A 17,766-nucleotide genomic window follows, 5' to 3' on the forward strand; every position below is an offset into this window, starting at 1 on the left:
GTACCATTATTTGTATTGTTCTTAACATACATGTTTTCTTTCATCACTCCTTTTCATCCTGTCACCTACACCTGCGGGGCAAACCATTTTCGGTTACTTCCTGACCAAAAAGGAAGTGGAGATCAGCCTGGAGCATGAGTGTCACAGAGACGAGCCCAAGACTCAGGAGAAGTACCATTTTGCCATGAGCGGCAAGTCATTTGCAGTCATCACTGAACACTTTCAAGACCTGCTACAGAAAGTAGGTTTGGGGTTGCAGAAATAACTTTTACACCCAGTGTTATGGTTATTAGAGATTGTGAATATATGGTATGGTATATATATATATATATATATATGGTATGGTTTGTGTTCTCTTGTAGCTTGTGCTACACGGCACAGTGTTTGCCCGAATGGCCCCCGACCAGAAGACCCAGCTCATTGAGGCGCTGCAGGGTGTAGAGTGAGTAACAAACACACACACGCACGTGTCCCCATGCGTCACGTTAAATTGGATCTGGTGGCGACAATGTGAACGAAGAAATTAACACGTACAGTGTACTGTAGCAGCTTTCGCTGATTATGAAGAGATTGTTTCCAATTTTTACTCACCGAATGATGCGCATGCTGACATTCTTTGTGTGAAGCAGCGCCGTTAGGTTGTTCAGATTACAGATTTTAATTTTCCTGTTCCCCTTCCAGTTACTTTGTAGGCATGTGTGGAGATGGAGCTAACGATTGTGGCGTAAGTACAGACTCTCCTTTTCCTCGTTCTCTTATCAGGCGACTAGGGACAAGCACACTTCTGATAGTCCTTGTCTTGGTATGGTTTTCCTTTTGACTAGTTGTAAGTTGTGGTGTGACTCTGAGTGCGTTCTGTGTCCTCTCTCCTCCCAGGCACTGAAGAGGGCCCACGGTGGCATCTCTCTCTCAGAGCTGGAGGCCTCAGTGGCCTCTCCCTTCACCTCCAGAACCCCCAACATATCCTGTGTCCCCAGCCTCATCAGGTAACCACCAACTTTGAAATAGGAACTTGTGGAATATCCGTCTGATGTTCTAGTGCGTTCTTGTGAACGCTCAAAGTTGTAGTGCAGAACGCACAAATCCCTGATCTGAGACTCAAACAACGCTTCTATCAAGGGCGGGGGCGCCCTCCTGTGTGTGATTGGTGCACTGTTGTGCTGTGTCTCATGCTGTGTTCACACCGGGCGCAAATTTTTCCTGCGGCGCTGCGAGTTTACATAGAAAGTCAATACAATTCGCGCGAACTGGGCGGCGGGCGGCGCAAATCGCAGAACTCGGCGGCGCGGCGGCCAGGATTCGCCACACGGCGACATTCGCAAAAGTTCAATTTTTTGAACTTTCTGCGGCGGATTCGCGCGGCGACCCATTGATCCCACGGCGAGATTGGGAGAACTGGGCGGTGCGAATTTTCTCGCCGCGCCCGGTGTCAACACAGCATCACACATCAAGAAAGTTGGGCTATGACAGTTCTGGTTTAGTCAGAAAACACCGAATAGTAAATATGGTTTACATAATTCTCATTGGTGTGTAACAGTGGCAATATGTTGTGCAGTCTGGATTTCTCCATGTATTTTTGAAATCAACTGTTTCTGTTGCTTGTCAGCAGGAAAGCGGCACAGAGATTAAACACTTCTCTCTCTTTGAATGATAAAAATAATAGTTCTATGAATAATCACACAGTACAACTACACAGTGACACCTTTGAAAAGAAAGATAAAAAGGGAAATAATGTATTTGCATTTCTAACAAGCTTTTATTCAAAACAAGGTTTAATTCAATCAATTTGATTTTGCAAACGATGAGCTATTATTGTCTGCGACAACCCACGACCACCTTACGACCTCAGAATCGTGGGTTTCATCGCACAGTGTACATTCGGCTTTACTCATAGCGTCACACGCAAGCCATCCTCTCTAAACTCCATTGTCATTGTACCTCCGCTTCTCACAAAACTTCCTAAACTTTTTATGGTTTAATGTTATCCTTTTTCTCCATTGAGGGGTTTTCTTTTTAGGGGTGACTGACTTCATAGTATGTGTTGACATACTTACTGTCGTCAGCTGTGAGCTTAACTCCGTGTTTTCTGTCCACAGAGAGGGGCGCGCTGCACTCATCACCTCCTTCTGCGTGTTTAAGTTCATGGCCCTCTACAGCATCATCCAGTACATCAGTGTCACCCTCCTCTACTCTGTAAGTAGCGATTGAATGGTCAGTGAAGTATCGAGCTCTGTTCTACTCTGCTCCCCTCTACCCGCTCGTCAGCCTAGTCTCTGGTCTCTTTTGAGGGAAGGCTTCTCTGCTCAGATTACCTTTATCCTGTGCCGTCTTGTGTTCTACCAGATCCTCAGTAACCTAGGAGACTTCCAGTTCCTCTTCATCGACATCGCCATCATCCTCCTCATCGTGTTCACCAGTAAGTAGACTGATGGAGAAAGAAACCACAGGTTGACATCCAAAGGCAGATTGGTTTTGGCTGCTACCGTAGCTGTACTGTATGGTATTGTAGTTTTTTTCCTTGTCTGACGATGTCCCTGGTTCATGTCCCTCTCTCCCCCTCCCTCCTGTCTCCCTCTCTCCTCCCCTCCCCTCCACCAGTGAGTCTGAACCCGGCCTGGAAGGAGCTGGTGTCCAGGCGTCCTCCCTCAGGCCTAATCTCCGGACCGCTGCTCTTCTCAGTTCTGACCCAGATCCTCATCTGCCTGGGCTTCCAGACCATTGCCTTCGTCTGGGTCAGCCACCAGCAGTGGTACGAGGTCTGGCACCCGCAGTCCGAGTGAGTACCGCCGCCACAACGCCAGCTCAGAAACAGCAGTATTGCTACACCGGCTATTCAAAACATTGATAATGCAACAAATGTGTGAAAATATCTATTAAAAAGATAGTGAAATATCAATGCCAATGCAAAGACGAATGGCTGTACCAACCTAACACTCTGGTAGAAGTTTTTGTTCCATCTTGTGAAGGGTTCACTGCTCAGGTAAAATAGTTTCAATCCAAAAGTTTAAAAATGTCTCCTTCAAAATTCATCCAAGGCACACTAGGGTTTGTGCAAAATTTAAAATGCCTTTATTTTACATGGTAATATACTTTTAAAATGACCAACGCGTTGCAACCTGACATATACAGTAGTAGGTCTTCACAAGGGTCCTGGTCGTGAGTACTGTAACTTACACACCTATATTTTGTTGAGACTAAGGAGGTGGGAGAATGGTTTTCCATCAACATGTAAGCCTATTGGTCAAAAACAAGGAAGTAATACATCATAATAAATGCATCAATTACTCAATCTGTAACCACATTTTTTCTATTCATGACTACAAGCAAATGTCTACAAAATCATGATAACCATCAATAATTCCATATATATATTCCATATATTCTGAAATTCACAAAAAAGAAAGTCTATGTCATTAAAAATCACAAAAAGGTGTAAAGTCCATCATCATTGAGACCTGGGTATTTTGTTGCTTTTAGTTGTATAATCCAGAAAGTCTGACGTAGGAGTCGTCTTTTTACACGGTCACCTCCTCTAATATCTTTCTCAACGACTGCTAAGACCTTGCACATAGTGTAATGCCATTGCATAGTCAGCATTCTTACGCTTCGTTCACACAGATTGCATGATTGCATTGCGTTACACTGGAAGTCCAGTCATTTTCAGCGGAAGGCTGCAACACATTGTGGTCATTGTGTTGCAGAAGCAGTTGTGCTGCATCTCCTATTCTGCATGACTTTGATTTTTCCAACATTTGCAGTAAAAAAAATTGTGTTCCCTGAACCAGAAGCTATGAACCATCAGCTCTCCTCTCCCCCACCGCTAGTCTTTGACTCTACTGTTGTAATTTTGCCTGCATGACTCTAGTCCATGGGTTCCCAAACTCCATCAATGTGGGCCTCCCCTCTGAAAACAGTGACACACCCGCGCCCCCCCCCAACCCCCCAAATTTGTCCATTAAAAAAAAAGACCTTTAAAATCATGTATCATTCATAAAAAAACATAGAAAATTCTAAAATAAAAAACATTTTTCCTTTTTTTTCTAACCATCCCTCCGCGCCTCCCCTGAATTTCTTTGGGGCCCCCCAGGGGAGGCCCGCCTCACAGTTTGGGAATGCCTGCTCTAGTCTATAAAAAACAGGTGAAGTGTTGCAATTGGCACAATTGTCTCTCCTTTGGTATGTGGGAATATACAGTACTCACATTTTGAAAGTAATTGATTTTCACAACATTTGCTTTATTCACACAGCTGCGAAAGTCTGATGTAATTGGTTGGGAGAATGCGGAAGTGCCCGTTGACTCCAATGTTAAAAGTTCACTTTAAAAACAGGCTGAATACACTATCGGGGTTACTCCGATTGTTTTTCACTGCCGTTGTTTTAGCATTTGGAAATGCATGGAAATGAATGCAGCTGACGGCTAACTATGGCACATTCACTTCCATGTATTTCCAAATGCGAAAACTATGGCAGTGAAAAACAATCGAAGTCTGGTAATGATGAGTTTGTAATCCCGATAGTGTATTCGGCCTGTTATTTTAACTATTTTGGTTCTTGAAGTGCTGTTTTTATAGTGAACTATTAAGATTGGAGTCAACGGGCGCTTCCGCATTCTCCCAACCAATTACGTAAGACTGACCAATATGGCAGCTGTGTGAATAAAGCGAATGGTCGCGACAGTTGGAACTCCCACATCTAAACGTTCCCGGGGCTTCTGTAGCCAGGTTGTTGGTGTGAGAGGGGGAAGATGAAGATGGCTCTGTACCGCCTCACCTCTCGGGGTCAGCAGCGCGTGTCTGACAGTGACAACATGGCTGCTTCTGTGAACAGTGGTTGGAGAGATGGTGCTCCAGGTGGGAGAAGTTTGTCATTCTGTGTGGGTTTTCCCTTCCAGTGCCTGCAGCGTCAACCCTCTCAGCAACTTCTCCTCGGAGCGCAACTCCACTGAGGAGTGGGACGACCACAACATCAAGAACTATGAGAACACCAGCCTCTTCTATGTCTCCTCCTTCCAGTACCTCATCGTAGCCATTGTCTTTTCCAAGGGCAAGCCTTTTCGCCAGCCCAGCTATAAAAACTGTGAGCGACCCTCTCGTAATATGGAACGAATATTTGTTGGGTGGGGTTGCAATTTGAAAATCCTAAGAATTGGTACTAGTGTTTTTCATGACTAACATTGACTAACATTGGATCTATATTTGTGTGTGCGTGTGTGCGTGAGTTGCGTGTCTGTGTGTGTGTGCGCGTGCGTGCGTGTGCCCCTGTGCGTGCGTGTGTGTGTGTGCGCTCTCTGTACCGTATGCGTGTATTGCTCTCCACAGTGCCATTCGTGCTGTCTGCTTTAGGCCTGTACATCTTTCTCTTCCTCATCATGTTCTACCCTGTCTCGGCTATCGACGATTTCTTAGAGGTGAGTAGACATCGGCCGTGACCCAAGACGTTAGCTTATCCTAACGGGTTGTCTTTTGTGATGACCTTTCATAAGGTTGAAAGGGATCCTGTGAAACTCGGATCTTTCCTTTTCCCCATCCAGATTGTGTGTGTACCGTTTGAATGGAGAATTACACTATTCTTCATCATCGTTGTCAATGCTGCTGTGTCTATCTCAGTGGAGGTAAGACGCACACGTACACACATGGACTCACTAGCATTCTCACGCACACAAAGTTGCCGCAGGTCTTTTTAAATGTCCAGTGTTTTGCCGTGCAGCGTGTGCATCCGTTTTTCACAGTTAGGACAATACTGTAGGTGCAGTCTGTCTTGGACTGGGAGATGTTGTAGGTTGTATGTCAGGAAGTTGGACGGTGACATTGACCTGAATGTGAGAGTAGTCTTGAAAACATGAAATCAAGAGCTGAGTAAGTAGGCTCATGCAATATATCTGATTTGCATAAAATAACCGTTAGAATTTCTTCTGAAACCTGTGGAAATTCTGAGCAGTGAGCCCATAGATTTTGGCACAGAGGTTGGATGGAAATGAATTGCTTGATTGCTACTCGCCAATCCAATCAACATTTAACATGGGCAGAGCTATACTAACACAGCTGGGAAACATACCGTGAAAACGTTCTCCAAACTTTGCAAACATGCCACCACTCTATTACCATGAACTATTCTACATTACTTACAAACAAAACATCACTTGTTGGTTCCTAAGCGCTTTGGTTTTAGAAATAAAACCGTCTACTAAACATTATTATTATTGTCAACATTACCTACTTGTTATTGTATTACTTTCATTCATTAATGCCTGCTGTTTCATTTCTAGCTTAATCTATTTCATCATCCTTCATATCAATACAAAATAATTGAAGAAGTATTTGCAAACATTGTCCTCTTTTGTGGATGCTTTGTGACCTTACTACAGGCCACCAATTTTAGGTATGAAAAATTATCCGTAAAAAAACAAAACAAAAATGTTAATAAGTAAATCAATAGGATTTTTTATTTATTTTTATGAATTAGTCTAATCAACATTACTGTTCACAGTTCAGCTGAACTTTCACAGTCTTTTTCTTGTATCTCTTCCATGTGTAATTGGATTCTTATTTCATCAATATACAGTATTAGTTAAGAACAATATTTTGTATTTAATTATTGGGTCAAGGGAAATAATTTGTGATAATGTTATACACATTACTATATTTCCTGAATTGAGAATAACTATTAACAGGAATACATAACTTTATTAACTCTCCCTCACATACACACATGCAAGAGGTACAGTAGGCCTATTTAACAGCCATCTAATAGGAGACACGAACCACAGTTGTACAAATATTAATTTGCTACTCTTGTAACTTGTAAGGTAGCTAAAAGTAGCTTGTACTCTCTTTTTAACTAAAATTGATTAAACTATATGTATTAGTTTCATCTCCATAAAACTGATGTGAAAATAGTGAATGACGATATCACTTTACTTGTGTAGGCCTGTACAGTCTTTCACACTTTGTTTTATTGTTCAGTGTGTTGAAAGCTCTCTACTTCTCCGAGTGGTGTTCTAAAGGGCAACAAACAGTGTGTCGGTAATTTAGCCACATTTAAAATCTACTGCATCTACACAGAAATGCTTTTTCTACACAATAGGCTTTTTCTTAGCGTTCTACTGCCCCCTTGTGGTTGCCTAGGGTGGGCTCATGCCGCACTGTGCCGCAGTGACAAATCCCCAGTACTAAAGCAGCACCCTCTGTACTACCTAACGACCCTGGCCTGCACCGCCCACTAGAGCAGTAGACCCCCCTCTAAAGCCTCCCAAGCCAACGCACTACTTGGCACATGACTCTAGATGGCGCTCTCTCCATGACCTACCAGTACTTTCTGCCTCAGACACCACCAGTGAGTTCAATAGAAAATCACCGGCTACCAACAGATCCCAGTCACGCGAGCCAATCACCATCACGCTAGCCCATATCCTCTCACTGAATACTACATATCATCCTAATCTTTATGAAATTATAACAACCACTGCCCACTCTGGTCATTTTGTTGTATTCATTCATGATGGAAAAAATAACCTCCCTTTTTGCCTTTCTTACTTACCTCATGACTAACACACAGCCTTAAAAGAATCACCCTAAATGTACTTTTTTCATAGTTTAAACAAAAAAGAATGAGGATGATGAGCACATCTCTTTGAAGCAGCTGTAAGATCAAGTAGCCTCTCTGTAATTCTCTCCCCTGCCCACTGCGCTATTCCATAGACCCTTGTGCTTGACGTCGTCTTATGGAAGCTTGTGTTCAGCCGAGACAAGCAGGGCAGCTATGGTTCCACCCCTGCTGCTGATGCCACACACCAGGTTGGGAAATCTGACACTTCTACTACTACCCGCTCGCTTTCACCTTCCTCCCGCACTTCCCTTCCTCTATCTTCACCTCCGCCTCCCTCTACATGGGTCACCCAGCGCTCGTCTTTATGTAACCCTCTCCCTCAAACGACCTTGCATGTGCAGACTTGATTTCTCTCCCTCTTCTGCCTTACACCCTCTAGTGGGTATATCCTGCCATTACACTCCTCTGGGAGCATGATTTCCGTCCGAATATCCCCCCAGCTTAGTGGCTCCAGTAAGCACCCCTGCTGCATGCATTGATGAAGTTCCCCCGTTAGCCTCGTGTGAATGGAGATAGAGTTCCCTGGACATGACCAGCATAGGGGCCTGTTAACAGACAGTAACAGGGTGTCAGATGTTGCACAAACCCTTTATTGTCGGCATGGGTAAGGCTATACTGTCCCAAGGTGTCCCTTTTTATGTTGCATTTGATTGATTTTTTGACTTGATTAGCTTGCAGCCTATACATGTTTTAAGTAGACTTATTAGGCCTTTACTAGGTATCATTAGCCATTGATTAGTTTTTGATTTATTGTTTTCCTTGTGTCATACTAAATAATGTATTACTGGTTATCTCTTTATAGCCTTATTTTCCACAACAGTCTAGTAATAATGAGCAATTAAAACCTGAAATAGACTCTTAATATACAATGGGAGAGCAGGGGCAGAGTAAGACGAGGCATTTCCACTGGCTTAATAGTTTCAACGTCCAAAGAGGTCAATAAGAGGCACAACAATGTCAGAGGCCATTGGAATAAACTAGAGGGAAGTAGGGCTGCACGATTATGACAAAAGATAATAATTGCGATTATTTGCTTCAAAATGGTAATTGCGATTAATAATTGGGATTAATATTTCAAAGTAATAACTTTAGCTCTGCACAGTTTGCATATAACCTGCTGGGCTTGAGCGACATCATCTTTTTCGTAACCACTCAGCCGGAACGCATGAGATTGGTCAGACAGCATAAGCGCCTGTGATTCGTCCGTGTAGTCCTAGCACACTCAATTCAAAGCAAAATTATTAATCACATTAATTGCGGCCTGTTGCGATTAGTAATCGCGGAGGTCATAATCGCGATTTCGATTAATTCACGATTAATTGTGCAGCCCTAGAGGGAAGCAGCATGGTGGCTGCAGGAGCGACCGCAGAGCTCCACCACCAAAGCAGCCTGCAGCTCCCTACTGCTCAACCCTTGTGTGGAGACTTTAAATATTGATTTGTATCACTATTGCAAAATGTATTCAGCAATCTAACACTATATTATGTAATATATACTATTTATATTTGCACAGAAGATATCTTGTTTTTTTTCAACCAGAGATGTTTGCAATGAGAACATCTGTGTTTATCTTACTTGTTGGTGAAATTGAGACCAAACATTTATTAAAGCCTCTATGAAGGATTGTGATTCAGAATCAGGGACAGGTTTGAAACACTTCCTTGGCAGTAAAAAAAAAAAAAAAAAAAGGTAATAAAACGTATGGTAAAACATATTGTACCTGCATGAGTTGGGTATGAACTAGTCAACACCTCAGAATGGACAACATACATTTGAGTTGTAGAAATGTTTTTGAAGCTATTGGGGCATTGATGCCTGCAACATGTTCAGTCCAATAACCTAAAAATGAAGGCCATTGAGTAAGCATTTGTTCTTCTTAGGTGACTGCCTCTGCGCTTCCCTATATCAAAATATTGTTGTGGCAAATAAGATTTTATAAATTCGACAAGTAATACATCATTTAGAGTGTGAGAATAGCAACAGATCATAAACAGCCATAGGGAACCCATAAATACCGTTGACTGTATCTTCTCCCCCTTCTCGTCATGGCGTGTCCAGAGTGGCATCAGCCTTTGGGGATGCAGGTGTCTGTCGTGGCTATGCTGCCGACGGAGGGCCGTGCCAAAGGCTCGTTACATGCACCTGGCCCAGGAGCTCAGTGTGGATCCTGACTGGCCGCCCAAACCCACCACCACCACAGAGGCCAAGGCCCCACCGCTGGGACCGGAGGACAGATCCTACCAGATCATGGTGGACTCCTAGCATCCCGCCGCCCACCGCTTACAATACCCAACTGGGAAATACTTGGACCACAGGGACTGGTGATTGATGATGATGGACATGGAAGACACTGAAGGTGAAAGGAATTGGTGGTCAGAAGAGGAGAGTGTGTATACCCAGATCTGCTGTGGTGTATCTGGTGTGGCCATGCTATTTGCTGCTCATGTGCCTCCTACTTTTCCTATTTAGGCTGGTCTACATGCCCCAGACATACACACATTTGTGTTAGTAAGCAACCCTCCAAGCCCTCAACCCAACCTTCTCTCGCCTACTGGCCTCTTAACACACACACACACACACACACATACACGGTGGTCTGCTTGCAGTCAGGTCAGTCAGCTGGTATGTGCATTTGTGTGTATTTGAGGGAAACAATGTCATTATGAGGCAAATCAATGCCTCAATTTAACACTGATTATGCAGATAACTGGTTATATTAAGTTTCTACACAGGAATGATTTCTCACTCGCTGATTCCCGGCACTCTCAGATCTCACCCGCCGCTTGAGTGTGTGTCCATCCGTCGCACAGCTGGTCTCCACTCACAGCATGGACCTGAAGGAAACTAGTTTCATATACCTGTAGCCGTGGTTAGTCAAGGGGACTGTGTGCTGTATGGGATGGAATGACACCGCGAGGCCAACGTACCGTAGACATGCGGGATGCTTATCAGAGCCGTCCTGTAAGGAACAGTGCGTGGACACGAGAGACTGCATGCAGTCACATCGGAATCATGGACAGTTACCACCTGCATGTAGAAACCTTCCAAAGCCCCTCCTACATCTACAAAGCCATGTCAGTTTGGCTCACTGGCGCTAGTCCTGCTCTGTTTGCCTTTCTGTTTTTTTTAATTTTTTATTTGTGATCATCTCTATTGCTTTTCTTCCCATGGAAGACCAATCAAAGCATGATAATAAAAGGTCAGGCATTGTGATCCTCGTTAGCTTGCTGTATGAAGTTTTTATACAGCAATGCAGGAGCAGAAATGCACAAGACAGTACCATGGCACACTGAGCTAGCCATAGTACGCTGGCAGCAGTGCACTGACATATATTATCATTGCACATTCAAAAGAGAAGTCACAAGGGCTAAGATACATGCTCCCTGTACTCAAAATGACAGTATACAAAAGACATACTGTGTACACACTTGATATTTCAAAACATGCATCATGATAGATACCCAGGTGGAAATTGTGTTAAAGCAGACCTACTCTCATTTGTCTAGACTCAGTATTTCTTACCTGTTAGTCAGTTTAATGTACTACAATATGTGAAGCCCTATTAATGTTTTCTTTTTCTTTCTGATTTGTATCCGTTTTTCACCCAATTTGGTTCCGTCGCTGCTGTGGAGGGTTCGTTGCACAACCCCGCGTTTGGCAATCCGGAAGAGAGAGCCAGCTACCTGTCTCTCACAAGCCCGCTACCGTGACCCCGAAACCAGACGGGGTTGCTGTAGAGTGGCGGACCCCGACGCCGAAATTAAATATGCCACTTCCCCGTGGGATCTGGTAACATTCAGATCTGGCGCTTTAAAGGACTAGTTTGGTATTTAGCATCATAAGCCCCAGGGGCGGGAATCAGTTGTTTTTTGTGTTTTATTTAAATTTGAAAAAAAAGAAGATTATGCCCATAGAAATCCATTTTGTATTTAGCTGTGACATGATCAATGAGCACTAATATCTCAAGAGTGCACAATCTGTCAACATGGACTGGACTGGGACTGTTCAACTGATATGGACTGTTGTGTATGATCGTAAATAACCTTATAACGGTTTATAACGCTAAATACCAAACTAGTAATATAATGTAATTTTTACTCAATTTGTGAGTAATACTAATAACCGTACAGTGGAGCATTCGTACAGGATAAGAATCCCCGCTGTTTTCACGATTGCACAGGTCAAATTTCAACTAGTGCAATGCCCGTTCAAACAACTTCACATTCACCTACCATCATAACATTTGTGCTAAACAGAAGGCATCGGTCATTGTTATCTTGATGGCTACCTACTGCAGCTAGTTGGCTTGATGTCAAGAAAGTGGACTTGGCCGAACGTTAGCTAGTCAGCTAGCTAGCTAATGTTGTCCCCCTCCACCACCACCTCCACCACAGCAGCAAATCAGGAAAAACACCATAGCTATACGGCCTCCTCATCGCCAAAACAGTCTATTTCCCATCAATCCATGAGCTGAAGAGAAAAAACTATGTAGCCACTTACATTCAATACCCTTGGAAATTATCCATTGGAAGTTGACCGGTTGATGTAACAACTAACCTAGCTACGAAGAACAATGACATAACATGAACGCTTTTCAATCTGTGACCCACTTTCTCTTTGCTGTTATGCCTGCTGTAGCACTATTTCCTGACTTTCGCTCATCAAGTATATAGTGAATCATGTATATACAGTAGTGAATCAGGTATATACAGTTGTGCATGTGGCAGTTAAACTCCAGAACAGACCCTGCGCGTGCCCATTCACTGCGTGTTTAAATGATCTCCTGTTATACAGTAGCTATGATACGGTGATATGATAGCTTCCATAGAATTACAGTTAGTAGAATTAGTGCATGTGACCGTTGAAAACACGCACAGGAAAACAAAAACACAGTTTTTATCAACTTCATACAGTGCCGGGTTCCATTTGGAGCAGTATTCCTATTGGCTGGCTTGACTTGGGTTAATTAGATATGTACACTGGAGCCGAACATTGTGAAAGAACAGGCGGAACTCTGGAGCAGGATATGACATTGTTAAAATTAGCCCAACCAATTAGCACTACATTTTCTCAGCTTCACAGTCGACACTGCACTTCCCTGAGTAATTACACCTGCTGTATATCAACCTCATACAGTGCTGGGCTCTGGAGATAATCGTGATGTATGACCACATGTATGATTGTGTGTTAGCTCGTCGACACCGCAGAATGAGGGAAACCTCAGTGTCTAACGAGTTGAAATAAAGGTTTGAAATGAAATGAAATGAAGTGATGCAGACAGACTGCCAAACACACGAGACCTGCCTTTATAGTTAGATTCAAAGTTATCTAAACTCTCCTGCAAAGTATCTTAAGGTACTACATCTTCCATTGACAAGGAATTCTCTCATAATGGTAGATCATCACATAATATCCTGCTTTGTGTTTTGATTATCAATCTATTCTTAAATTATGAAATCCAAAATGTCTTTGTCCAAATAGCCTAAGTACTTGTAGCACAGCACTGAAAGGTCTCTAGAATGCCAAATCAGAATGTTCAAATATGAAATTGAGGACAAAACGGAAGACAGTGACCTGGGGGGAAATTCTAATCAACTTCTTTTTTTAAAAAAAAATTTAAATTAATTTTTAAAAAGTATTAATTTAAGGGTGATGTGAGTCACCTCCTATTCTATACAAGGGATGTTAACGGTTAGGCATTTCCTAGTGTCGCACAGCCAGAATTTTCTCCACACTTCATTTTGCACCGTTCCACCCCTGGAGAAGGTTTTTTTTTCAACGGTGCCCTTGCAAAATAGTGTTGGGGGATTGAACATGATGAACATGAACACCGGTGGAATTGAGAGGCGCCAATGAGAAATGTATCTTAAAAACCTACATCCGTTGAGCCAGACTAGACTTTTATTCAGTCATCAACAACGTTAACGATCAATTAATCGACTAAAAATGTTTTGTTTTTCAAAAACATTTTGCCTAGAGTACAAATGCTGTAAAGCTGCAAAGGAATCCCAGGTGGGTCAGAGAGAGCCTAGCATCATGATAGGCTGTTGGCTACTCTCCAGCTCTCTGACATGGCTGATTTTCATGAGGATCAGACAAGAGTAATCATCCCTAATAGCTCTGATGTCAATAGATATTCAAATGGATATATTGTTAGATTGATATCAAATTCCATGTGATCAAACAAATTCTTAGCGACCATTAATTGAACGGCGATTAACCGTTGACATCCTTATTCTGCAGTGTATCATTATTTCTCTAGTATTGCTGATCATTAGCCTGATGATGTGCAGGCCATGGTGGTACATACTGTACGGTAGCTAATATCAACTAGTGTTGCTTCAGCCAAGCTGGATGATACAGGAGTAGACGTATGTGGTAGGGTGCGATTCCACAAAAATATTGACTAATGTCCACAGACTAACAATATTACAAGACAAACAATGTTATGGTCATGATCTAGCGACCATCCTGATCTAGCGAGCTCACATTCAGTTTCTCTCTGCAGATTAGTCTGGCCTTCCCCCTATCCCGAATGATTATTGTAGGTGGGAGTGTTAGCCTTGACAGACCAACTCCCTCAGCCAATCAGTGTCATAACTTTTGCCAAATCCAGTCAGAAGACCGGTGAACTTATTTTCCTCAGAAATTCTGTGCATATTCTTGTTCTTGTTTAATTGTTATTATTGAGTCTATTTCTGCAATACTGCACATATGGCTGTGTTTCTACTAATGTTAACGTTACAGCTCTTTGCTTTGGGAGACTGTTCTGTCATTGGAACCAGTCAGGGGCTGCGTTCTACTAGGGGGCAGAACAGCAGTGAGAACACAGCCCCTGATTGGCCCGGTCAAAACGTAATCGGAGAGAAATTGTTCCTAGATCGGGGGAAGTCCAGATTGATCTGTGGAAGATGAACTCACAAGGCTAAATTTACTGTACACTGTTGGTGTCTCTCCGAACCAATGTTTGACTGAAACAACTGCCGCTATAATTATAGGATATGTGAATCTGTTTAAAGAATCTTACTGATGCGACGTTAAAATGATTAATCTTGCTGATTCAGGTGGATTAATACTAAAGATGTATTCATTGATGGTATTTTCTGATTTTTCCAAAAAGTTTCATTATCTCTAGAAGATGAGTTCCAGCTATATACAAAACAGAAATCAGTGAATTGCATTTTGTTATTTAAGTCATAATGCAATGCTTGGACAATATTCTTAGAAAATTATTTATTTGCCTTTCCTATAGATTTGAATAACATTGAATCAATGGTAAAGGGGTTTTGAACAAGTCATGTGTGCCCAGATCTATCAAAAATACCAACTCCCAATCAGAGTGGATGTCGTGTGGTAGTAATAATATTGAAACTTGTAGCTGTATATTTGTTTGAGATGTACATTTACAGTTTTCTGTGTTACATTTCTAAAAAGATTGTATAGAGATGTTGGAGTTTTGATTTTCAATTATATCTAAGGGCTGTAGTGTTGCTTTCAAATTTTTGGTACTGCTTGTCATGATCAGTTGTCTCAATTATTTTATAATGTCTGGGTTTTATGTATTGTCACAATGTTACAAAGCTGCATTATATGTTTATTTAACTAATTTGGACATGAGTCCTTGGGCATTTCAATGACAATTTATCCAATGATATTGAGGTGTGATTGTTAAGGGCATCTTGACCAATGCCTAGTCACATGAGAGTTAATTGCCAAGCATTTATCTTCTGCATCTCAATACTTTTCTGTTGTCTATGAATCAATTAAAGGGATTCCACATATATTATTGGGCACCTCTGCTTTTACAAAATATGATTATGAGAAGAATCTCTTCTGAATTGCATTTTAGTGGATTTCTTATTTTATTTTTTTAACTGAGTCAAATCAACATGCATGTTCCATGCTGTGCATTGCTTTGAGTACCAGGAACTGTTTGGGACTCTCACTGTTTTTACTCACTCTTGCTCTTTGTGTTCTCTAATGAGTCACATTTTGAATCGATTATGATGAACACTTGCTTTTCCCCACAACAAATAAGCGTTTTACCCAAACATGACTATATCAATTGGACCGTATGCTGAAAATCATATGCCCTTAAAAGGTACAGTACATTTTTCCAACTGTTGACACAGGTCTTTATTCACCAGAATTGTCTTTTTAAATGTTTGAAACAAACCCATTAAGAGACATTTAGAACAGATCAGTCACTGAGTCTTTACAACTTCCAGTGGACCCTGTTTCCTCAGGGAAATGTATTTGTAACAATTAGAGAAATATAATAAAGTTGATGGCTAACTGGATGATGTATGTCAAGTGTTTCTCGTGTCAATGGTTACAGTATGCTTCATAATCCCATCTCTCAGTCCTAAGAGGGTCCTTTGAAAAACAAATTCATGTACATGTAATTTATTTTTTTAATTTATTTTCAGTTGTATTTCATTTCTGAGGATTGTATGTCTGATTTCTGTTGAGTATTTTTCTTCTTTTCAATAAATGTGGTTGAAGCATGTTTGGTTTTATTTTGCCCTAATTAAGCAATAATGCCAGAGAGGTTGTGAGTTACTGCCTTATGTCAGTCGAGTGTGGCACAGTGGCATTGTGCTTTGCACCGTCACCTCACAGCAAGAAGGTACTGGGTTCGATTCCCACTTGGGATGCATAGGGGCATGCAAAAACAACAGGTCGCTCTCCTGCCCTGTTCCTGTCACCACTGATGTGAGCTGACCACTCAGAGGAAGGACAGGATAGATGGGATAAATGCAGAGGATGCACTTTGTGTGTGTGTGTCGGTGTTACCGCTTCCTGCAAGCGTGTCATATACTCCTATATATATATATGATTTGTTTTGGAGACGTGAAAGTGGTGAGGAATTATTTTCATGAGCTTCTTTATTTTCATCACATAAGGGTGAAGGTCTTTTTTTTTTCTTTTTTTTTTTGGCTCTGGGACATTTTTGGACATGCAGCTGTAGTTAGCCTGACAGTTAACCTGCTCCGGCACAATGTCTGCCACAGTGGAGATGCCCACACGGTAGCTGGAGGCAATGGTGGTGTACGAGTCACCTGTGGCCAGGTACCTTAAATGAATGACAGGATAATGGCATCAATCACCAGTAGCCAAGTAGGGCCTACTATGAATTAATCACGTGATAATGCTATCACTAAAAAGAAAATGGTTGTATAGCCTATTATCAGTCAAATAAAAAATTATATAATAACAAAGGGCTAATTGTTTTTAAACAGAGCAGGGAAGACAAATCCAATTTGTCTTCTAGCTAGAAGACTAGCTAGCTAGCTCGAAGCTAGCTAGTGGTACAGGTAGCTAGCTAGCGGACCTTGGGCTACTAAAGGTATTGTTTTATTTTCACATAAATCACCCACCTCAGACAAATTGCCAGCTGCTCTGTTGGAGAAATTGGCTCTCTGTAATTTAAATGACGGTGAGTGAAACGTCTTATAATATGCCGTAAATAAGGTCCAGGTTGTCAAAAACGAGCATTCTCCTTTAAAACTTGCGTCCCCTGGAAGCAGCATTCAGTCGAAGTGCGCATGCGCAACGTTGTGTTAAACAACACTTTAGTAGCTAATTATTCCGGCGTCTATGGATATCATGCGTTTTTTAGCTCAATTATATCATGGCGGAGGTGAGAAAACCGAAGCGAAACATCATGGAGGAAGCCAGAAAAAGAAAAAGACAATCTGAAAACGACAGTAGCCTACGACAGTGCTGATTTACTCGCAGAGCCTGTGTGGGCGCAGTTCTGAGAAACCCGGAGAAAACGCTATGTATTGCTTTAACATTTAGATTTAGCATTTAGATATAGATTTAAATTTAACATTTAGATTTAACATTTATATTTAGCATTTATATTTAACATTTATATTTAACATTTTGATTTAGATTTAGATTAACATTTAGATTTAACATTTAGATTTAACATTTAGATTTAACATTTAGATTTAACATTTAGGTCTATATTAAACATTTATATTAAACATTTATATTTAGCATTTATATTTAACATTTAGATTTAGCATTTAGATTTAACATTTAGATTTAACATTCAGATTTACATTTACATTTAACATTTACATTTAACATTTAACTATCAAATAATTACTAGGCTACAAAACATCAAATGTGAAAAAAGGTTACCTTATT

General features: G+C 41.6%; 1 protein-coding gene across 1 annotated transcript in view; it reads left to right on the forward strand.

Annotated features, from left to right (window-relative positions):
- LOC311307056 (polyamine-transporting ATPase 13A3-like) overlaps window positions 1-15,995 on the forward strand; it is a 52,961-nt gene extending 36,966 nt beyond the window's left edge. The window contains exons 23-34 of the mRNA XM_084435802.1: window positions 113-241; window positions 363-442; window positions 682-724; window positions 877-986; window positions 2,097-2,193; window positions 2,344-2,416; window positions 2,599-2,776; window positions 4,892-5,076; window positions 5,319-5,407; window positions 5,531-5,611; window positions 7,698-7,793; window positions 9,664-15,995. Of these exons, the coding sequence (XP_084291928.1) occupies window positions 113-241; window positions 363-442; window positions 682-724; window positions 877-986; window positions 2,097-2,193; window positions 2,344-2,416; window positions 2,599-2,776; window positions 4,892-5,076; window positions 5,319-5,407; window positions 5,531-5,611; window positions 7,698-7,793; window positions 9,664-9,867 (1,365 nt within the window). The 3' untranslated portion in view covers window positions 9,868-15,995. The remainder of the gene's footprint in view (window positions 1-112; window positions 242-362; window positions 443-681; window positions 725-876; window positions 987-2,096; window positions 2,194-2,343; window positions 2,417-2,598; window positions 2,777-4,891; window positions 5,077-5,318; window positions 5,408-5,530; window positions 5,612-7,697; window positions 7,794-9,663) is intronic.
- Window positions 15,996-17,766: the final 1,771 nt, after the last annotated feature.

Source organism: Borostomias antarcticus (assembly GCF_949987555.1).
Source record: "Borostomias antarcticus genome assembly, chromosome: 3".
In the NCBI taxonomy this organism is placed as follows: Eukaryota; Metazoa; Chordata; class Actinopteri; order Stomiiformes; family Stomiidae; genus Borostomias; species Borostomias antarcticus.